This window comes from Garra rufa, chromosome 7, assembly GCF_049309525.1.
Source record: "Garra rufa chromosome 7, GarRuf1.0, whole genome shotgun sequence".
In the NCBI taxonomy this organism is placed as follows: Eukaryota; Metazoa; Chordata; class Actinopteri; order Cypriniformes; family Cyprinidae; genus Garra; species Garra rufa.
The window spans coordinates 27,650,040-27,671,875 of NC_133367.1; the positions used below are offsets into that span (position 1 = coordinate 27,650,040).

General features: G+C 34.4%; 4 protein-coding genes across 6 annotated transcripts; 2 read left to right on the forward strand and 2 right to left on the reverse strand.

The window, feature by feature from the left end:
* The first annotated feature begins 3,307 nt into the window (after positions 1-3,307).
* On the forward strand, positions 3,308-5,866 carry nr2c2ap (nuclear receptor 2C2-associated protein). Its single transcript, XM_073844405.1, has 5 exons — positions 3,308-3,351; positions 3,494-3,584; positions 3,667-3,772; positions 5,166-5,233; positions 5,460-5,866. Exons 1-5 carry the CDS (start codon positions 3,314-3,316, stop codon positions 5,580-5,582), a joined length of 426 nt encoding a protein of 141 aa, XP_073700506.1. The 5' UTR covers positions 3,308-3,313; the 3' UTR covers positions 5,583-5,866.
* rfxank (regulatory factor X-associated ankyrin-containing protein) lies at positions 5,842-7,926 on the reverse strand. Its single transcript, XM_073844404.1, has 8 exons — positions 7,643-7,926; positions 7,425-7,545; positions 6,764-6,829; positions 6,568-6,668; positions 6,364-6,489; positions 6,223-6,289; positions 6,071-6,151; positions 5,842-5,978 (listed from the first exon to the last, which is right to left on the reverse strand). Exons 2-8 carry the CDS (start codon positions 7,522-7,524, stop codon positions 5,908-5,910), a joined length of 612 nt encoding a protein of 203 aa, XP_073700505.1. The 5' UTR covers positions 7,525-7,545; positions 7,643-7,926; the 3' UTR covers positions 5,842-5,907.
* Positions 7,927-8,505: 579 nt separating this feature from the next.
* On the forward strand, positions 8,506-16,265 carry borcs8 (BLOC-1 related complex subunit 8). Of its 3 annotated transcripts, XM_073844698.1 has the most exons (6): positions 8,506-8,632; positions 8,857-8,969; positions 12,318-12,382; positions 12,485-12,592; positions 12,770-12,855; positions 14,741-16,265. In XM_073844698.1, exons 1-5 carry the CDS (start codon positions 8,596-8,598, stop codon positions 12,831-12,833), a joined length of 387 nt encoding a protein of 128 aa, XP_073700799.1. In that variant the 5' UTR covers positions 8,506-8,595; the 3' UTR covers positions 12,834-12,855; positions 14,741-16,265. The 3 variants fall into 3 exon arrangements, with proteins under 3 accessions (XP_073700799.1, XP_073700800.1, XP_073700798.1); XM_073844699.1 differs by lacking the exon at positions 12,770-12,855; XM_073844697.1 differs by lacking the exon at positions 14,741-16,265 and having other exon boundaries at positions 12,485-12,855.
* tmem221 (transmembrane protein 221) lies at positions 12,986-17,777 on the reverse strand. Its single transcript, XM_073844696.1, has 3 exons — positions 17,301-17,777; positions 16,298-16,383; positions 12,986-14,642 (listed from the first exon to the last, which is right to left on the reverse strand). The coding sequence occupies exons 1-3, from the start codon at positions 17,588-17,590 to the stop codon at positions 14,155-14,157; spliced, it is 864 nt and encodes a 287-aa protein (XP_073700797.1). The 5' UTR covers positions 17,591-17,777; the 3' UTR covers positions 12,986-14,154.
* Positions 17,778-21,836: the final 4,059 nt, after the last annotated feature.

The following is a 21,836-nucleotide window of genomic DNA, read 5'->3' on the forward strand; positions in this document are numbered from 1 at the left end:
TCAAATGCTCACTGATGCTTCTGAAGCAAACACAATGCATTAAAAGGTGGGGGTGAAAACTTTTGAACAGAATCAAGATGTGTAAATTTTTATTTTGCCTGAATATGTTTTTGTCATTTAGTACTGCCCTTTAGAAGCTACAGAAGATACTTACATGTGTCCTAGAAGACAAAATAAGTTCAATTTACCGTCATCTTCGAATGGCTCTTAATGCATCGTGTTTCTTTCTGAAGCCTCAGTGAAGCCTCATCTTGCATATGAGTCCCTCAGTTGTCCTCAGTGTGAAAAGATGGATCTCAAAATCAAACAGTCATTGTTGGAAAGGGTTCAAATACACAAAAATACTGAAAAACCACAGAATCTGTGGGACCTGAAGGACTTTTCTGAAGAACAGCGGGCAGTTGAACTGTTCAGGACAAACAAGGAACTTGTGAAGAACTATCACTAAACAATAAAAACGCAGCTGTGGATCATTCAGGTAACAACACAGTCTTAAGAATCAATATGTAAACTTTCGAACAGGGTCATTTTTATAAATTCAACAATTATTATCGCTTGTGGACTATATGTCTTTAATTTGAAATATCTTATTCAGGTCAGTACTAAATAAAAAGATAACATGCATTTTATATAATCCCTTATTTTGGTAAAATAATTAACATTTTGCAAATTCTGCAAGGTGTATGTAAACTTTCGACCTCAACTGCGACCCCATCTTAAATGCTTTACTAACCAATCCTGTCCTTAGGTTCACAAACTCTTTTGTTGCTGTTGATTTTCAATTTAAATTTTGACTTTGATTAACCTGTCCATACCAAAAACTAAACAAAACAAAAAAAAAACGTACAATTGACCTTTAGTTTAACTCAGCCTCCATTGGGTATGGTTGCTCATTGAGTGAGGCGTAAAAAAACATCCTATTATAAAGAATTAAAGACCTCCTCCTATTTGCTCATAAAGTGGTAAAAACCGAATGGATATTTGCCCATGAGCTGGAATGAAGTGTGACATTGTAAGTAAGTTATTTGCCATTTTCCTGAAAGAAATTGTTAAATTAAGCAGTGACGTGATTAAAAACTGCAGAGACTGCAAATTAAAATCGAGGCAGCTGACTGAAAAGAAAGAAACTTAATATGAAAGCAATTACAAGTGACAACCTGAGTGTAAGTTAAATTAATGGTTCTACAATTTATTCAGTATAATATAATCAGTTTTAGATATGCGTTTTCTTCTACACATGCATATTGCACGTAACTTGAAATATTGAACAATTTGATTGGATGGATTGTTGTTTTAGCTACTCTTCCTTCCATTGACCTGAATCAAATGAAAACATAGCATGACTGCAGCGTTTGGATTACTTATGTAAAATTCAACTAAAAACTATCCAAACACAAAAATTCTCCATTAGCTATAGTTGGAATAGAGATAAAGCCAAGTCAGGATTGGTCAGTAACTAAAGCAGAGCTTGGCAAAGAGCGAATAAGGTATTTTTTGATATTACTACAGTACTCTATCAGCCATTTTACAGTATGTTTGTGTATAACATACTGAATAGCAAAGGTTTGTGTAGACTAATAATTCCAGTGTTCATATTTTGCTTTTATTAAGCGCAGTTGGAAGTTTAGTTTTGTTAAAAATCAAGCTGAAATGTAATTGTGATCTTGAGTTTTAACATATTTCATCCTCTCATTGGGTCAATCTGCTCAAGTGCATAGATTGTAAATCTTGAGACCAAGCAAACAAGCCAGAGCTGGAAAGCTTATTTATAATCTTGTCAATCCTCTGACTCTGATCTTGCTTCTCTTTACAGGAAGAACAAACATTTATTCCCAAAATAGGCAAACACTTGAAGCTGGAGCTGCTGTAAGCAAGACAAGAGAGAAGATGCTATTCTGTGAAGTCTCAAAAATACACTAAAAGAATTCAAACAAAATTTAATTATTAAACAGGCCTGAAGTTTCCATCCACTACGCTCTTAAAAATAAAGGTTCTTTATTGGCATCGATGGTTCCATGAAGAACCTTGATTGTCCATGGAATCTTTCAAATGAAGAAAGATTCTTTATAGACAAAAAGGTTCTTCAGATTTTTAAAATGGTCTTCAAAATGGTTCTTTTAAGAGGTTGTTTGGGGAACCAACAATTGTACTTCTATGGCATCACATTAAAGGAGTAGTTCACTTTCAGAACAAAAATTTTACAGATAATGTACTCACCCCCTTGTCATCCAAGATGTTCATGTCTTATTTTCTTCAGTCGTAAGGAAATTATGTTTTTTGAGGAAAACATTTCAGGATTTCTCTCCGTATAATGGACTTCTATGGTGCCCCCGAGTTTGAACTTCCAAAATGCAGCTTCAAAGGGCTCTAAATGATCCCAGCCGAGGAAGAAGAGTCTTATCTAGCGAAACGATCAGTTATTTTCTAAAAAAAAAAAAAAAAATTACAATTTATATACTTTTTAACCTCAAATGCTCATCTTGTCATAGAGCCATTTGAAGCTGCATTTAAACTGCATTTTGGAAGTTCAAACTCTGGGGCACCATAGAAGTCCATTATATGGAGAGAAATCCTGAAATGTTTTCCTCAAAAAACATAATTTCGTTACGACTGAAGAAAGAAAGACATGAACATCTTGGATGACAAGGGGGTGAGTACTTTAAGAGTGTATGATTCTCAGCAGGTTTTTGCTTCAAGTTCTAGTTTTTTGGACATCTAGTGGTAACACCGTACCAAAATGATGTACAATACAACATTTAAAAATAAAATATAGGATAAGAAAACAAAAACAGTCGTGCAATTCACACTGGAAGGGTGAGTCATATTATCCATTCCTAATTTCCATGTATCATGCATGCCATGCAACCTCTCCATGTTGGCATCTGCTTACTTTGGCTGCTTCGACCTTAATGATTCAAAAATACTGTCGGGTTTGTATGCATAGCCTTTGACATCCACAACGAAAGATATAGTCTCCATTTTAAACACTGATATGCTATTTCTAACTACATGAGATCCATCTTTTCTTTAAAAGAGATATTGTATTTACTATGAAACCTGGATTGTTCAGACAGAATAGAGCCCAAAATGGACACTGTGGTTATTCTGTGGATAATTAAACAGACTTTGCTAAACGATTTGTAGGTTTCATGCACCTTGATTAAATAAGTCTAGCAAAGAAAATATGCCTTCGTGAATAGCAATTGAAGAGTGACACTGACATCTAGCGATAGAGAAGAGAATTATACTTGCCCTTACTGTCGTGAAATCACTGAAGTCTTCATTTGCCCACAGTTGAAAGGTCGATTCGAAGATGGCAGAGTCATTGATTTGTAACAACACGCAAAGCAGGTAGAAAAACGTGGGTTTTTACTACTACATACTAACACAGTTATGTTTATATGAACTGTAGACTATGTTTTGTAAAACCGTTGGCTAGTATACTATACCAAATGCAGTAGGTTCAAACATAAAATGAGTTTCTGTCATACAGGGTGAGCTCTGTGCTGAACAGAGATGTCAAGCAGTTCGGAAAGAAGTTCATGTTTGATTCTAATGAGGAGACGTGCTGGAATTCTGACCAGGTAATTTGGCCGTGTTGGTGCGACGTTTCGTATGGTTTCCAAATCCTCGTAACCCATTTTACCAACTTATTTTTAAAAATAGGGTGAATCCCAGTGGGTTGTCTTGGAGTTTCCACAGCCTGTGAAAGTGTCAGAGCTCAGGCTACAGTTCCAAGGAGGGTTTTCGGGGAAATCTTGTAAATTGGAAGGTCAGTCAAACACAATTCACAACAGCTTTTAGCGGCAAAACCTTAAAAGATAGACTTACCATGAGCTCCCCGGTTAAGCAGTGGTATGCTTATGTAGATGGAATAATAAAGTGTGATTTTAAGTTGTTTTAACGGATGTTTTAACAGACTAACTTACTTTCCTCAAAGGCAAAGTCGCTGTTGTCATGAAAACCCGCGAAATCACGGCAAAATAGCTCACCTTATACCGCTCACTCCCATGAATCACTGCGAATCTTTTCGTGAATTTATTTAAGTTTTGGGGGTTTTTTTGTATAATTGACATTCTACTGTATCTTAACACATGTTCCTGGCCTTTTTATGAACAATTATTGGAAATCAAATGGTTGGGGTGGGGATTTTAGTTTGATTCTTGTTTACATAGTTAAAGGGTTAGTTCACCCTAAAATGAAAATTTGCCCATTGTTTACTCACCTTCAAGCCATCCTAGGTGTATATGACTTCCTTCTTCCTTTCAGACAAATCCCATTATATTTAAAAAGGTCCAGGCAGTACCAAGCTTTAGAATGGCATGGGTGGGTGTTTCTCTTCATCAGTCCATAACAAGTCCAATAAAGTCCTTTCATCCATAATAAAAAGTGCCTCACAGGACACCTGTGGCGGATCGATGCATTTTTGTAAGAAAATATCTATATTTAAAACGTAATAATCATTTTAATCTAGCTTGCTCCAACTGGTCGTACACGGAAGTCCCTCCGGGCAGATGATGACTTTTCTTTACAAATCCTCATTTTGTACTTCTAATTCGTGGCTTGGTTTACCTCACTCTACAATGTGTTGGTCACTACTGAGCAGCGCATGCACAACATGGTCATCCTTCGTCATCCACCCGCAGCTGCTTCCATGTGTGACCAGTTGGTGCAAGCTAGATTAAAGTGATTATGAGGGGAGTCACTTTTTTTATTATGGATAGATGCACTTCATTGGACTTGTTTTGGACTGATGAAGAGAAACACCATTCTAAAGCCATTCTAAAGCTTGGAACTGCCAGGATAATTTTTAATATAACTCTGATTGGATTCGTTTGAAAGAAGGAAGTCCTATACACCTAGGGTGGCTTGAAGGTGAGTAAATAATGAGCTAATTTTCATTTTTGGGTGAACTATTCATTTAAGCCAGTATGTGGTGCCAAACGAATGCCTTTTAGAGTGATTTATTTAAATCATTTATTCAACATATTTGTTCAAAAACGCTTGTTAATTTATGTATTAAACAACTGAGTCGTTGAATCAATCATTCAACTGAGTCGTGAATAAACTTTGCTATATTCACCACCTAAACAACAATTTTGAGAAATAAGAGATAAAAATTAATAACATTTGAATGACATTTGAATGTTTTTTTTTTTGTTCAGGTTCTGCCAAAGAAGAGGATCTCAAACATATTGTAGACTTCTATCCAGAGGACAACAACTGTCTACAAATATCCTTCTACACGGTGCAATATTATACTTCACCTTCTTTTGTCATTTTTGCATCAGCTTAGATAAATTTGTGTATGTAATCACCATATTCTCTCTGATTGACTGTCTTCTGAACTCATACAAACCTACTACGACTTGTGTTTTCTCTCAGTTCCTGGCCGCTGGCCAAGTTGCCCATGTCGTTAATTCATCCCAAGCTTATCAAATCCTTGATTCTTCACCCACAGTTTTCCCATTCAAGATGCCCCTTTGGTTCAGAGGCTGAAAATAGTGTTTGAAAACAGTGCTGACTTTTTTGGAAGAATAATTGTTTACACATTGGATATCCTGGGGGAAAAGCTTTTGTAATGTTTTTAGAAAAGGACAAAGAGGAAGTATGAAGAGGCGGGAACGCCAACCAACTTTTTCCCCCCCTGGGTTTCACCTCGGGATGTGGAATTTATTCCCACCTACTCGCAGGAAAAGCAAACTGATGTTACATTTGATCTCATTTCCTTTGAGACTCTATGGATTATATTCACAGCATGTCTTTTCACCTCAACACACATGAACTGCATGTTTGTAAAAGTGTTTTTTAATGAAAAAATACAAAAAAAGATTGTTCCATGTCAAAATAAAGCTATAATGTAGTATACAGGATTATTGTAAGGTCTTGCACGAGCAGTCCTCTGCTTCATGTGTTCTCAGACACCGAACCTGGTCCCCGAAACAGCTTCAAAATGTGATCTTCGAGCAGTTTTTGCACTGCGAACAAGTTGATAGACTTGTAAATTATTAATTAATAAATTAACATGTATTATTTGTTATATCAGTATACTGTAACGAATAACACTTGCCTTTTTTGTGGCCCAGTGCAACAGCGAGAGCAACAGGACTGTAGCCAGAATCTGCTTCAAAAGTGATATCAGCCCCACATCCTAAACACAAAAGTACTTTAGTTCCTCATAACAGATATTGAAATGCATAGATACGTTTTATAAAAACTTACCTAAGAGAGCTTCAACACATTTTATGTGATTCCCACGAACTGCATATAGAAGAGGGGTCCCACCATTCTGTCAGAAAGTGAATTTTTTTACATTTGAATACGTTTTCTCTAGTATTGAATTACTAAATAGACTGCTCATACCCAGTCATAGGAATCAATATCAACGCCATGCTGTAGGAGAATATTAGCAATATCTGCAAATCCTCCTGCGCTGGCCAAAGACAAGGCACTTTCTCGTTCCCGAGCGAGTGTTCTCGGATCTGCTCCCTGATATAAAAGACGAGAAGATGAGAAATAAATATATAATGTCCAGTCTCAGTGGCTAAAAAAATGTGTCTTTCTCACCTTCTGAAGGAGGAACTCCACCATCATTATCTCTCCGAATGCAGCAGCCCACATTAGTGGTGTGAAACCCCGCTCATCTTGACTGTTGAGCAGAGAGCTGTCTGCAAGAACACCCATATGCATATATATTTATGCATGCATGCATGTATGCTAGATACCCATATTTATAAATTAATTCATTTATATTTATTGGTACCTTTGGATAAATGTACCTCCAGTTGTGAAATCTCTCCATGGGCCGCCAGCTGATGAATTGACAGGTCTACAAGACATAATTAACTCTATAATTAAAGATTATATGTGACCCTGGACCACAAAACCAGCCTTAAAGGAGTAGATCACTTTCAGAACAAAAATTTACAGATAATGTACTCACCCCCTTGTCATCCAAGATGTTCATGTCTTTCTTTAGTCATAAAGAAATTATGTTTTTTTTTAGGATTTCTCTCCATATAGTTAATATAACTTCTATGGTGCCCCCAAGTATGAACTTCCAAAATGCAGTTTAAATGCAGCTTCAAAGGGCTTTTCTAAAAACATTTACAATTTATATACTATTCACTATCTACACAGAGTACACACAGAGCTAGACAAGATGAGCTTTTAAAGGAACACTCCACTTTTTTTGGAAATAGGCAAAGGAAATACTTTTTCTCGATGTTTTGATTTTTTTGCACCCTCAGATTCCTGATGTTCATATAGTTGTATTTTAGCCAAAAATGGTCCTATTCAAACAAACCATACATCAATGGAAAGCTTATTAATCAGCTTTCAGAAGATGTAATCTATTAAGAAAAAATGACACATATGACTGGTTTTCTGGTCGAGGGTCCCGTAGAAGGAGGAGACAGACTTACTGTCTAAAGTTGCCGGTCGGACTGTGACCTCATTCCCACGTTGTTTATTCGTCAGAGTGGTCGAGTGGTTTACAGCATTCTCCTCATGTCGGTTTTCCATAATCACTTATCATTACACATGCTTTAAGTACGCAATATAGAAAAATACCGATGAAATAACTTTATAAGCGCAACTTATTATGCATGATTAGTTGATATTAATATAAAATATGTCTTACCATCGATTGTTTACACTTTATGAGTAAACATGATGTTCAACTTCACAGGTTCGTATGATCGTATAAGCTATGCTGCTTTTGTTTCCTGATTCGTTTGCAAAGTGAAACTGAAATTGGAGTCTTGCATGTGCATTGAGTTTAACAAACATACGCACATTTCAAGTCTGTTGAATGATATTATAGGAAACAGTACTTTTCGCATAATATATAGGTTACTTTTGGGTGAAAAATTAATCGCATCTTTCTTACAAATTAGAGTTGGAACAGTAGCTAGAAGTGGCTTTCGTGAACGAGTCGGGGGCTTTGAACGAATCTTTTAAGAATCGTTTTAGTTCACCTTTATGTTTGACTCTTTGAGGCCTTCGAAAACTGACTATAGCTGGAGCCAATAGCATTTATGGGAAGGAGCACTTCATTGGTTGTATCTACTCAGCAATACGACTTCACTATGTTTTGAGTCTGTGCATCTATCTATCTATCTATCTATCTATCTATCTATCTATCTATCTATCTATCTATCTATCTATCTATCTATCTATCTGTGTTGTCTTTTCAATAGTTCATAATAGTCAGCACAGCTTCCTAAATAGAAGCATGTAGTGAAAAGAAATGTCTTTGTTGCCTTTTGTGGGAAAAACCCCGTATGCTTTTATTTTTACATATTATTTAAGTTGTTAAGCATTTCAAAACTTTTTTTCCAGTCGTGAACGACTCGTTCAGTGACTCGCTCGCTGTTACCGACATAAACGATTCAGTGAATTCATCCTATTGGTGAACCGATTCAAATGATTCGATTCTCTTAGATGAATCGCAATCCCCAGAAACTAGTGGCTAGGAACTCGTTATAGGCTTGGTGTTCCTCCGGAGGATGTTTTGGAAGCACAATCATAGGGAAACAGCTGTGCTTTGATAATATAGAAAGAAATTCATATCATACATTCATTTTAGATAAAATGGAGGATCAAGAAATGCAGTTGAAAGTGAAAAGAGGTACCACGGATTGATTCAGAGTTGTTATGTGTATTGATTCATGTGTTGTAATCAATGTGTAACTTGTGTTTACATGATTTTTAACGTTTCATGTACAATAGTGAATGTATTAGACGCGTTATTTAAGCGTGTATCATCAGTAGTCTGATGAATTTGAGATTACACATAAGTTATGAACCTAATGAAGAGATACTGATCAAGTGTTTTGTTTATTTCTACTACAGTGACTGATAAATTCACAGAGAGTATGTATGTGTTGGCCAATGAACCGTCGATAGCGCTTTATAGGTTACAAGAACACGTTAGGAGATCCCTGCCAGAGCTTGTGCAACACAAGGTACGTTACGCTATTATTATTTTGCCTGTTTTATTTTTTGCCTAGCTTATATTACAGTAATACAGACAGTACTTTTGGCTAAGCACTGTCATTTGTGACCCTGGACCACAAAACCAGTCATAAGGTTAAATTTTACAAAACTGAGATATATACATCATATGAAAGCTCAATAAATAAGCTTTCTATTGATGTATGGTTTGTTAGGATAGGACAATATTTGGCCGAGATACATCTATTTGAAAATCTGGAATCTGAGGATGCAAAAAAATCAAAATACTGAGAAAATCACCTTTAAAGTTCCCCAAATTAAGTTCTTAACAATGCATATTACTAATCAAAAATTACATTTTGATATATTTACAGTAGGAATTTTACAAAATATCTTTATGGAACATGATCTTTACTTAATTTCCTTATGATTTTTGGCATAAAAGAAAAATCAATAATTTTGACCCATGCAATGTATTTTTGGCTATTGCTACAAATATACCCCAGCGACTTAAGACTGGTTTTGTGGTCCAGGGTCACATTTGGTTATTTTGAAAGATATTTGCCTGTATGATTAACATTTGACCTGCCATTTTAGAATCTCACAGGTTTCACTTAAGAATCTAGTAAAGTATAAAATAAATGACATTTTTGCTGTTAAACAATGTTGTATAGTGTAATATATTACTGATTTATGATTTCCTGTTGGAAGAAACTTAAAAACACATATTTTAAAAATATTTAACATTTATCAGTTTGACTTAAGCTTTTTAATAGTGTGTTTATGTATGTTTTTCTGTGTTGTGTTATGTTTTTTGTTGTTACTTATTATCTTTTATGTTTTTATTTGTTGTAGTGCTTTGGGTATGATTAAAGCACATTGTAAATAAAATTGATTATTATTATTATTATTATTATTATTTTAAAAAAAACAAGCAAACTTAAGTGTTTTAATTATGAAATTCTGTACAAATATGCAGCTTTTTTAGTGTTGGTTATTGTATTTTCTTTTATAATTGTATTTTTGTAGCTCTTTGGGTATGAGAAAAGCACATTATAAATAAAATATACAGTTGAAGTCAAAAGTTTGCATACACCTTGCAGAATCTGCAAAATGTAAATTATTTTACCAAATTAAGAGGGATCATAAATGCTTATTTTTTTTATTTAGCACTGACCTGAATAAGATAAGTTAACATAAAAGACGTTTACATATAGTCTACAAGAGAAAATAGTTAAATTTATAAAAATGACCCTGTTCAAAAGTTTACATATTCTTAATACTGTTTTGTTACCTGAATGATCCACAACTGTGTTTTTGTGTAGTGATAGTTGTTCATAAGTCCCTTGTTTGTCCTGAACAGTTAAACTGCCCACTGTTCTTCAGAAAATTCCTTTGGGTCCCACGAATTCTTTGGTTTTTCAGCATTTTTGTGTATTTGAACCCTTTCCAACAATGACTATGATTTTGAGATCCATCTTTTCACACTTGAGGGCAACTGAGGGACTCATATGCAACTATTACAGAAGGTTCAAACGCTCACTGATGCTTCAGAAGGAAACACGATAGATAGACCTTTTTCACAGAAACCGGAAATACGCAATCGCAGGGTATGCAGACTTCCTGTGTAATGTCAACACAGCAGAAAGCCGGGTAATTTAAAATTAAAATGGGGAGAGTCTACACAACTTCCCTCGCTGGTTTGTCAAAGATAACTTTTGCCGACCTCATAAAAGTCGTGTAGGAAAACTCCGTCACAAAGAGGAACAAATTGGATAAAGGATATACATTTTTCCACTAAGAGTTTATCCGCGTTTATACACGCTTAACGTACGTAAAAAATGACCAGAAAACCCCAAATTTCTGTCAAACCTTACTTGGAACAAACACTAACTACTATCAAAAGAACGAGCCCTTATTCCACAGATAAAGTGCATAATATCACGTTAAGCGTTTTCTCCCCCATAGAAGCCCATTGTAAGGAAACAGCTTGGTTTAACTTACCTTAACAGCGACCAGGGAAGACCAAACTTCTGTTAAATTTCACTTATAATAAACACTTGCTGCTCTCAAAAGAACGAGCTCTCATTCAGCATATAAAGTGATCGTGTCCCATAGAAGTCTATTATACAAAAAAAAAAAAAGCTTAACGTGGCTTAAAATTTTACTTATAATAAATACTTTCTGCTGTCAAAATAATGAGCTCTTATTGAGCATATAAAGTGAATAATATAAATTGAATAATATCACGCTTTTCTCTATAGAACTCTATTAAGGAAAAAGCTTAACATGGTTTGTTATAATGGACTTCTATGGGGGCGATCACTTTATATGCTGAATAAGAGCTCTTTCTTTTGACAGCAGCAAGTATTTATTATAAGTGAAATTTAACATAAGTTTGGTTTTCCCTGGTCGCTGTTGAGGTACGTAAACCACGTTAAGCTGTTTCTTTATAATGGGCTTCTATGGGGGAGAAAACGCTTAACGTGATATTATTCACTTTATCTGTGGAATAAGGGCTCATTCTTTTGATAGTAGTTAATGTTTGTTCCACGTAAGGTTTGACAGAAACTTGGGGTTTCCTGGTCGTTTTTTACATACATTAAGCCACGTTAAGCGTTTTTCACGTTGTTTAACTGGTTACCGGCATACCGGGGCGGAAATGGGTTTACACAGCAATTACGTATTTCCGGCGCAAAATACGGAAGTTGTGAGAAAGGTCTATTGAGCCGGGGGGTGAAAACTTTTAGAATTTGAAAGTCAGGGTGAATGTAACTTATTTTGTCTTCTGGGAAACATGTAAGTATCTCCTGTAGCTTCTGAAGGGCAAAAAAAATATGATATTTAGGCAAAATAAGAAAAATGTACACATCTTCATTCCGTTCAAAAGTTTTCGCCCCCCAGCTTCAATGTGAAAAGATGGATCTCAAAATCATACAGTCATTGTTGGAAAGAGTTCAAATACACAAAAATGCTAAAAAACCAAAGAATCTGTGGGACCTGAAGGATTTTTCTGAAGAACAGCGGGCAGTTGAACTGTTCAGGACATGAACAACTATCACTAAACAAAAAAAAACAAAAAACCCCAGCTGTGGATCATTCAGGTAACAACACAGTATTAAGAATCAAGTGTGTGTAAACTTTTGAATGGGGTAATTTTTTTATAAATTCAACTATTATTTTCTCTTGTAGACTGTATGTAAACATCTATATATCTACATCTATAAATAACACTCATTTTGTATGATCCCTCTTATTTTACATTTTGCAGATTCTGCAAGGTGTATGTAAACTTTTGACTTCAACTGTATATGTTTATTGGTATCACATTAGCACATTGATAAATTGTGAATTTGTAGACGGACATGCAGAGTTGGGAGGAACAAAGTCAAGGAGCAATCTACACAGTTGAATATGCGTGCAGGTAAGATATACATTACACGCAGTGAATTGATTATTTATATTATGTAGTGCTTTATTTAATGTATTTCGTGTCTGTTTTTGTCTGTGTGTGTGTGTTTTTCAGTGCGGTTAAAAGCATGACCAATAGTAGTCTCTATTTCAAGAACATAGATGGTCTGCTTCGGCAAGCTATATCACTCAAAGAACAGATCAGCAGCTCACAAGGACGAAGGTTGAAGTCACTATCCATTTTCAATGCAATTACATTGTCGTTATGGATTTTGTTTGAGTTTTATTGATCACTGTTCACTGTAAATGTGCCATTGGCTTCCTGTAATTTTTCTTTGCTCATTTGCTTCACTTTTAATTTGCTTACTTTTTCTGTTTTTAAACATACACAACACTTCAGTGCTGTGAAACCTGCAAATAACTCAAACGATACACCTGCACACACTTCAGTCACACCACCTTGACTCATGGAAATCTTTCTCCAAGGTTAGTTTTACTTCATTTTTTTGTTTCTTTCTACATCACGCATGCAGCGCTAGTGGTAATTCGGTGGTATATGTATGTAAGTCGCATAAACATTATGACAAAAATATAAATACCAATTCAGATCAGCTTCACCCATGAATTTGTTTTATTATTGTGAGTTATGTAATTTTTACCCTTTTTTTTTCCTCATTACAAAATGTCTTTTTAGCATAAAAAAGGAAACATTCACTATCATATAACAGCTACACAAATCCTCAAGTATTTCAGTAGTAATTTCACATTATTTTACATTTGAACAATTAGTGTGATTTCTAACACCTGTTGATATTAGGTGTATAAAATACATATTTTGCTTTAAATGTCAGATAAATCATTTAAGCTGCAGTACTATTGTGAAATATTATTACTATTTAAAATAACTATTTTCTGTTTAATATATTTTTAAATGTGTACAATTCTCAGCATCATTACTCCGTCCTCAGTCACATGATCCTTCAGGAAACAGTTATTTAAACTGTAATTACATTTCAAAATATTAATGTTTTCAGTGTTTTCATCAAATAAATGCTGGCTTATCCACCAGTGTGTACGCATATGTATATTAAATGGGGAATGTTATATAAAGCCACATATTGTATTATATAATGCCCATCTTGACACCAAACTACTCTATCAGTCAAAAGTTTGTGAACAGTAAGATGTTTAATGTTTTTTTTTTTTTTTAAGAAATCTCTTCTGCTCACCAAGCCTGCATTTATTTGATTCAAAATACAGCAAAAACAGTACAATTCTGAAATATTTTTACTATTTAGAATAACTGTTTTCTATTTGAATACATTTAAAAAAATATAATTTATTTCTGTGATTTCAAAGCTTAATTTTCAGCATCATTACTCCAGTCTTCGGTGTAACATGATCCCTCAGAAATCATTCTAATATGCTGGTTTGTGGTTCAAGAAACGTATCATTGTCATCAATATTTAAAACAGTTGAGTACGTTTTTTCAGGATTGTTTTTGGAGAATAGAAAGACAAATATTCAAATAGAAAGCAGTTCTTTTAAATAGTAAAAATAATTCAAAGTTGTACCATTTTTGCTGTACTTTGAATCAAATAAATGCAGGCTTGGTGGGTAGAAGAGACTACTTTAAAAACATTAAAAATCATACTGTTCAAAAACTTTTGTCTGGTACTCTCTTAAAAATAAAGGTGCTTCAAAAATGGTTCCTCTATAGCATCACAGTGAAGAACCTTTTAAAGCACCTTTATTTTTAAGAGTGTAGTGTAGATGTGTTACCATTCATACTAAAGTTGAATCCTTGATTGTGGCTTTGCGAGCAAGTACAGATCTCATCTCGCTGGTGACCCCGTTCCAGGGTTTGGCCTGTGCTTGAAACAGGCCGGACTCTGTCGAAAGTGTCCGGTGGGTCCGTCCACTCCCACTGCCACTGTAGCTGTCCTTCTCCTGGCCATTGGATGGCGAGTACGGTGATTTAGGATCAATGTGAGCCGGGTTGATGAAGTGGTTGTGCAGGCTGGCTAAGCTGTGCTGCCTCCGTGGCTTTTCTGAAATGCTTAGGTTTGACGTACGGATTCCAGCAAAGTTTTCGGGGTTGTTGTGGTACATGGTGTGGGCATGTTCATTGCGGAAGTGTTTGGCTGTATGCGCAGCCCGTATTAGGGAGTGAATAACGATAAGTAGCAGGACGAGGACGCCGGAGGAGAGCACGCACACACTGGCTATGCCCGTCTCGACTTCAAACACCAATAACATGTAAATAGACATGGCTGTGAAGGGAAGAAATTAAATAATTATGTCAAATCATTTTATCCTGTGACATCTGAATGATAATTATACACTAATGTATTGTTGTTGTTTTCCACAGAAAAAGAGCTTTGGATCCCAGTATGCTAAAGGATGGAGGAGAAAAGCACAGCTCTGGGATATAAACTGATGAAGACCTGGATGAAAACATCATATTCACTTGGTGCCACCACTTCATATTAATGATGATTGCTACTCTTAAATACGGAAGCTCATTTTTGCATCCAAGTTAAAAAATAAAAAGGTAATTCTGAGTTTAAAATGAGAACCGTGCGGCGGCGTTTTAGTGTCATGTTAAAAAAAATCTAAGATTACAAGAATAAAGTCGTAATACTTCGAGAATACATCTGAAAAAAGAATAAAGTCGAAATTCAGAGAATTATGTCAATGTTTCGAGAATGAAGTCAAAATTACGAAAAAAAGTTTAAATGTTTCGAGAATAAAGTTGGAATGTTTCGTGAATAAAGTAGCAACGTTCCGAGAAAAAAGTAGCAATATTCCGAGAAAAAAAGTCACAGCGTTTCGAGAAAAAAGTCTAAACGTTTCATGAATAAAGTCGAAATTACAAGAATAAAGTTGAAATTATGAGAAAAAAGTCAAATATTATGAGAAAAAAGACAAATATTATGAAAATAAAGTCGAAATTATGAGAATAACTCCAAAATGACAAGAAATAAAGTCGGAATGTTTCAAGAAAAAACGTCAAAGCGTTTCATGAATAAATTATGAGAATAAAGTCAAATATGAAAATAAAGGCGAAATTACGAGTATAAAGACAAATATTATGAGAGTAAAGACAAATGAGAATAAAATATAATGAAAATAAAGTAGAAATTACAAGAATAAAGTCGAAAGTTTCATGAATAAAGTCAAAATATTTTGAGAATATCAAAATTATGAGATTAAAGTTATATAGAGCATATTCTCGAAATATTTTGACTTTATTCTCGTAATTTCAACTTTATTCATGAGACATTTGGACTTTTATCTCGTGATTTTAGATTTTTTTTTTTTTACGTGGCACTAAAAATACCGTCGTACAATGAGAGACAGCAGGAATATATTGCAGTTGCGAATTTTAATGTCACATTATGCAATATAAAGTCAAATTGTGAGGTGTACAGGCACAATTTGGGAGATACAAAGTTGTGACTGCAAAGAAAATATTGCAATTTCAAGATTTCATGTTACAAGTTACATTGAGTTACATTATAAAATTTAAATACACTATTTTGTGTATTTCAGTGTTTCAATTGGGGAGAAAGTTGCAAACACTGCAACATATAAAGTCACATTATGAGATAAGTTCAAATGCAAGATATGAAGTCATGATTACCACTTTTGTCTTTTCTGGGGCAGAAGTGGGCTTCCTTACTAAACAGCCATTAGTAAAAAATCAAATCAAATCTTTTGGTATAAAAGATGTAAGGATAGACATGATATTTAAAAGCTGCTTTCAGTGTTTTGGTTACAATTTGTTCACATTTTGCACATTATTTCTTCATTTGGTGTAATGAGGACAGTAACTATGATCTGTAAATGTGTATATACTGAATCTAATGATTAAAGTTTTTAAGTATAATTCATGACTTCCATGTACTTTGTGTGTAGTCCTTACCAGCTAAGTAAACTGAAACTCCAAGGCAAAACAGTCCAATGGTCACATGCCGGACAACCCTGCTATCCAATAAAAACCAGTCGGCCCTAGGATATAAGCAAAAACGGACGTCATTTCTTGTCGTATGGACTAGTAGAGCAAGGCCTCAATTTGCCAAACAAATAACGTTAGACTGATTTCAAACACCTGCTAGAATAAGCAACAAAGTCATGCTGTTCTTTGAATTAAAAATGTTTGTAATGTTCAAACTTGGATTATAACTGAGAAAGTTGTTCTGGAGGTCAAGATGAAATTTAAAAGTCCATATACAGTGTGGTCACCAAACATATTTGGATATTTGACATTTTTCAGAATGTTAGCTTTTTTCCCCAATGACTTTCAAGGCGATTTTAGGGGATGAATGAAGAAATTCTCCTCAGGTTTTCAGGTGCGATTCACTTTACTATAAATGTGACCCTAGACCACAAAACAAGCAATAGTCTAAAAAACATTGTATGGGGTAAAATGATCAATTTTGTCTTTGATGCCAAAAATTATTAAGATATTAAGTAAAGACCATGTTCCATGAAGATATTTTGTAAATTTCCTACTGTAAACTTAATTTTGGATTAGTAATATGCATTGCTAAGAACTTCATTTGCACAACTTTAAAGGTGATTTTTGATTTGTTTTGCACCCTCAGAGTCCAGATTTTCAAATAGTTGTATCTCGGCCAAATACTGTCCTATCCTAACAAACCATACACCAAAGGAAAGCTTCTCTCAATTTCAATAACTGACCCTTATGACTGGTTTTGTGGTCCAGGGTCACAAATATGTGAACAAAAACTGTCCAAATGATTTTTGTATAAGAGTTTTACAACTGTTTCATCACTTGAAATCTAAAAAAAAAAAAACTATGTTTGGAGAATGTTGTGCTTGTACTATCGTACATCCAAATTTGGTTTGAGAATCTGTATCTAATTCTATAATTAAGCGTCTACTGAAGTAAGTTTCTGCTTTACCTTTGTGTATCTGGTTCTCCTCGGCATATTTCAGTAGCGAAATAGCTGTGAAGCAAACACACGACAACAGAGCTCAAGTTGAGTGTCAAAGACAAGGCTGAGAGGACCGTAGAAACGGGCATCAACACAGCTGTAACCTCACTCGACCCGAAAGTAGGCGAATCCTGTATAACAGCCTGTTGCGTTTGAAGCTGGAAGATCAAAATGACGGACAATACGGACATTATTGCAGACAAAATCCCTAAAAACGCGAGTACCACGAGAGAACGCTGACTGTAGGAATGCGTCATGTCCGACAGTGAATGAATCCCAGATTTAGCCTACTATGTAAACAAACCGCCAAAGCCGCAATAGTCCATTAAAAATGATGTTTTTCCACTTTTCCTCAATATCTTCCCAGTATGTTTTGTGTTTGCGGGTTTCTTGACAAGGAAAACAAACGATGCGCGACAGGCTGCTGTGGAATGCGCGTGCTCTTGTGCCGCTGTTGTTCAGTCAGAGCATGTGATCCACTTTAAATCCCCAGATTAAAAACTTTTTTTCGTGCAACAATGGAGTTTTTATTTGGATTTATTCGCCTAAACCGTGCAGCAACGAACTCGTCCTGCACTTATTTGGCTTTTGAGAACTTCTTTTCTAAGGAATGACTGCTAGTTTTGCTGCATGCAACAGGTGCACTAATAAGTATGTTTTTCATAAAATATCCACGCGAAACATTCTTAGATAAAATATAATTTTATTATGTAGGCTATCTTTGGAGTTTTTAACTTAAATTACTTAAACTTATATTTTATCAGTTATAGGCTATAATTTAGCAAACGCTGTAGCCACTTACAATCAAGGAATATAACATAAAAAGGCAATAATCTGATAAGTGCTAGCATAACATTGTCCAGAACAGCGCTAACTAGAAAAAAGAAGGGGTATACGAATAGTATAGGAATATGAATACGTTATTTACACTTTGCAACGCCTATTCTTTGAATATCCCTAATTTCCAAATTCATTCCCGCTAAATAACGAGTAGAAATGCAGTGAATGGTAAAACTATTTGCACTACAAACCAGTGTGTTTATGATAATGATAAAGAATTAAAATTACTTTATAAGAAACAGCAGTTTGAATCAAAACGGACCATTTTGTAGCTAAAATACCTGGGCGCGAACGATACCGGAAGTCTTGCACGATTAAGTGTAAAATGCGAATAGTGTGGATTGTCAACACCTGTAATTGAAAATATGATTGAGATTTCGCAAATAACTAGACATTAAATGTGGAAGACTTAAGTAGTTTTAAAATTGTGCACGTTGTATTTATAGACATAATCACATACTTGCCTTTTTCTTCAATGCGGAAGAATGGGTGAGACTTCCGGTTCATTTTCTGCAAAAAAAGAAGATTAACAATGTGCAGTAAACATTAAAACTGTTTGCACTACAAACCAGTGTGTTCATAGTTAAGATAATACATTTAAATAATATGGTAAGACACACCAATTTGCAATCTCACACAGCAAAACCAGCTGTTTTGTACAGCTAAAAATAGCTAGATGAGGCCAGGAAGCCAGACCCATTCTTACAGAAAAAAAGGTGGATAGGCCAGTAATAAAAAATGTAAACAAAGGCTACTAAAAACAACATCATGCAACAATTTGTATTGTATTCGAATGTGTTTAAAGAAGTAACTTTACACTATAGTATTTCATATTCTATAATAACTTAAGGAATGAGCTTTCTAAAATCCTAAAATGTTTTTGTTTTGATGAGTTTAGGTGAAATGGGCCTACTTGCATGACAAGATCATAAAAATGTTGTGAATCATCCACAATAAATATGTATTAAGAATGATTATTTTGCACAAAAAATAAAACTACACATCAATAAAGATTAATAAATTTGGAAAAAAGAAAGACCAGGGTTTGAAAGCAGGTAAGAAACCCTGCGACTGCATATTTAGTGTGTTTTGAAAGTGGTGCAAATAGAGGCAGCAATTGCTGCCTTTTAAAACTGATAAAGCTTTGCTTCGGTTGCCTTAGAGACAAGCATTGCACTCCAGAGAACTCTCAGTTAAGGCAATGGAAAGCTTTTTGAAAAATAGGCCACATTCAATCCAATCATTCATATGTTTTGATTTCTAAGAAATTGTGTTTGATTACAAATTGCTCTGAAATATAGGACATTCTATATAAGCAATATCCTGTTCAAAAGCAAAAACTATCATCTTCAGTCTTGTATGTTGCAGGTGCAAAAGCAGTGCTGAAGATATAAAGAGCATCAATCCTACAGCCTTTATAAGCAACATTTTATATGTTATATGCATTATATTTAAGCTTATTCGCATAAAGGTGAAACGTTGCTTGTTACCTTAACCCTGCATGCGCAGGTGGGGTTTTTTTTTTTTTTTTTGAGCTCAGAATGGGCTGATGGGAACTTAAGGTCTGCCGCTGTGCTGAACGCGATAAGCCTGACGCTATAAAAACATCGCCTGAAGAATCGCCTGAATGTGAACGCTGACCAGAGAGGCTATTTCTGAATCCGAGAGACTCACCACATGTACAAAACCTTTAGGCCGCTGATGTTGTCAAAAGCAGAAGTGAGAAGTTTCATGGAAAAAAAAAAAAAAAAGTGACACTTGACACTTTCCAGAGTTTTCTTTATTCGATATGAGACCCGGTTATGTAGAATAGTAATTATATTAACCACTATAAATTTAATGTACACTTGACTTTACATATTAATGCTCCAGTTAGAACTCTTAAAAATAAAGGTTCTAAAAGGTTTGAACCATTTTGGGTTCCTCAAAGAATTATTTTAAAATAACTGACTATAAATAAAGGTTTCATGGATGTTTAAGGTTCTTAATGGAACTATCAATGCCAATACACTTCAGTACAAGAGGAGAACATTTTAAAGTTCTACAAATAAAAATGTGTTCATTAGTTTTATGCATAGAATGATGCTTTGAGGAACCCAGAAAATAATATAGTGATATGACAGTCTTAAAATTATGATTCTGTATTTTTTTAACTTTCTTAATCAGAGAGAGCTTTATTGGAAATTGAGTTCAGTTACAGAAGCTTCTAGTATTACATTAAATAAGCTATCAAAATCAATTGAATTGAAGTAAAACATGCTCTATAACCCTAAAAAAAATCGTATATTTTCTCCCTAAATTATACTGAATATTCAATATGCAAAACACTACGAGCAAAATTGGTCAGTTTTGCTTTTATAACTAATCTTCTTCTTCTAGTGGAAGAAAAAAACATCCAAAATGCACAATCAAGCATATATATTTATTATTATTTATGTATTTGCATCTGTAGATTTAAATGACAAAACATCTATATTGTTTTCTAATAAATCAATAAATCTTACACACTGAGCCACACTGTAAAAAGTTTTCACCAGACTCAACTTAAAAACCGAAGTTCAGCAGCTGCCTTAAAATTTTAAGTTAAATCAGCTTAAAACTACAAGTCATTTTAACTTATTACAATAAGTTGTGAGTTGAAATGACTTAAGTTGATTTAACTTAACATTTTAAGGCAGCGGCTAAACTTAAGTTTTTAAGTTGAAACTGGTGAAAACGTTTTACAATGCAAAAATCATTTTAGCATTTACATTCACCAGACTTTACAGTTTAATTTCTGTCTATCTTCTGAAGAAAAGATGGTTTTGTTTAATATATGCTTGATTCATATAACATTAATGGCATGGTACTATAGAATCTATTATGGCATTTATTGTTCAAATATGGTTCAATCAATTGTATGTTTATTTACCAGCTGTTGACCGTATTTCCTGATTTATGGAGTGATAAGAGAAATAAAACAATAATGATAATAAAATATAAAATAAAATAAAAACATTTAGGCAGCAGCTATTTGTACTAAGTGTAAATAGCGATAGAGGCTATTTACACTAAATGAAAATAGCAATAGGTTCTATTTACACATGGTGTAAATAGCGATAGAGGCTATTTTCATTAAGATGGTATTTACACTAAGTGAAAATAGCAATGCTCTACACTTACACTACATTAAAATAGCAGGATTTTCTGCTATGTGTAGCTTACTACTTATCGCAAATAGTGGCAGTTGTTGGCAGTATTGTAGTACATTATAAAACAGTATGCAATAATAAGGTACTGCACTGTAAAAAGTTTTCACCAGATTCAACTTAAAAACCTAAGTTCAGCAGCTGCCTTAAAATTTTAAGTTAAATCAGTTTAAAACTACAAGTCATTTTAACTTATCACACTAAAAACGAGTTGATTTAACTTGTGAGTTGAAATGACTTAAGTTGATTTAACTTAAAATGTTAAGGCAGCTGCTAAACTTAAGTTTTTACGTTGAAACTTGTGAAAACTTTTTACAGTGTGACTGTAAATTATAACTTTAATTCAAAGTATTAAATGGATGACACCTTATTGGGACAATAAAGCCCTCCTTACACCTACCCGATACTTCATTTTCAACTTTCTGATCATTTCCTTCATTTTTAATAAAAATAAATGCCTTTCCGATGTGATATG

Bases quoted from the DNA above. Each gene is read 5' to 3' on its own strand.
- rfxank (XM_073844404.1), bottom strand. From the start codon at position 7,524: ATGGAAAACCGACATGAGGAGAATGCTGTAAACCACTCGACCACTCTG. The intron at 6,490-6,567 runs GTGAGAAAGACA...CTTTTATATCAG, and splicing joins TGGAGTTCCTCCTTCAGAAG to GGAGCAGATCCGAGAACACT. The intron at 6,152-6,222 runs GTAAGTTTTTAT...TTTTGTGTTTAG, and splicing joins ATGTGTTGAAGCTCTCTTAG to GATGTGGGGCTGATATCACT.
- borcs8 (XM_073844697.1), top strand. From the start codon at position 8,596: ATGGAGGATCAAGAAATGCAGTTGAAAGTGAAAAGAG. The intron at 8,633-8,856 runs GTACCACGGATT...TTTCTACTACAG, and splicing joins GCAGTTGAAAGTGAAAAGAG to TGACTGATAAATTCACAGAG. The intron at 8,970-12,317 runs GTACGTTACGCT...GTGAATTTGTAG, and splicing joins CAGAGCTTGTGCAACACAAG to ACGGACATGCAGAGTTGGGA.
- tmem221 (XM_073844696.1), bottom strand. From the start codon at position 17,590: ATGACGCATTCCTACAGTCAGCGTTCTCTCGTGGTACTCGCGTTTTTA. The intron at 16,384-17,300 runs GTAAAGCAGAAA...CTTATATCCTAG, and splicing joins GGAGAACCAGATACACAAAG to GGCCGACTGGTTTTTATTGG. The intron at 14,643-16,297 runs GTAAGGACTACA...TTCCCTTCACAG, and splicing joins AGTTTCAGTTTACTTAGCTG to CCATGTCTATTTACATGTTA.
- nr2c2ap (XM_073844405.1), top strand. From the start codon at position 3,314: ATGGCAGAGTCATTGATTTGTAACAACACGCAAAGCAG. The intron at 3,352-3,493 runs GTAGAAAAACGT...TCTGTCATACAG, and splicing joins TGTAACAACACGCAAAGCAG to GGTGAGCTCTGTGCTGAACA. The intron at 3,773-5,165 runs GTCAGTCAAACA...TTTTTTGTTCAG, and splicing joins GAAATCTTGTAAATTGGAAG to GTTCTGCCAAAGAAGAGGAT.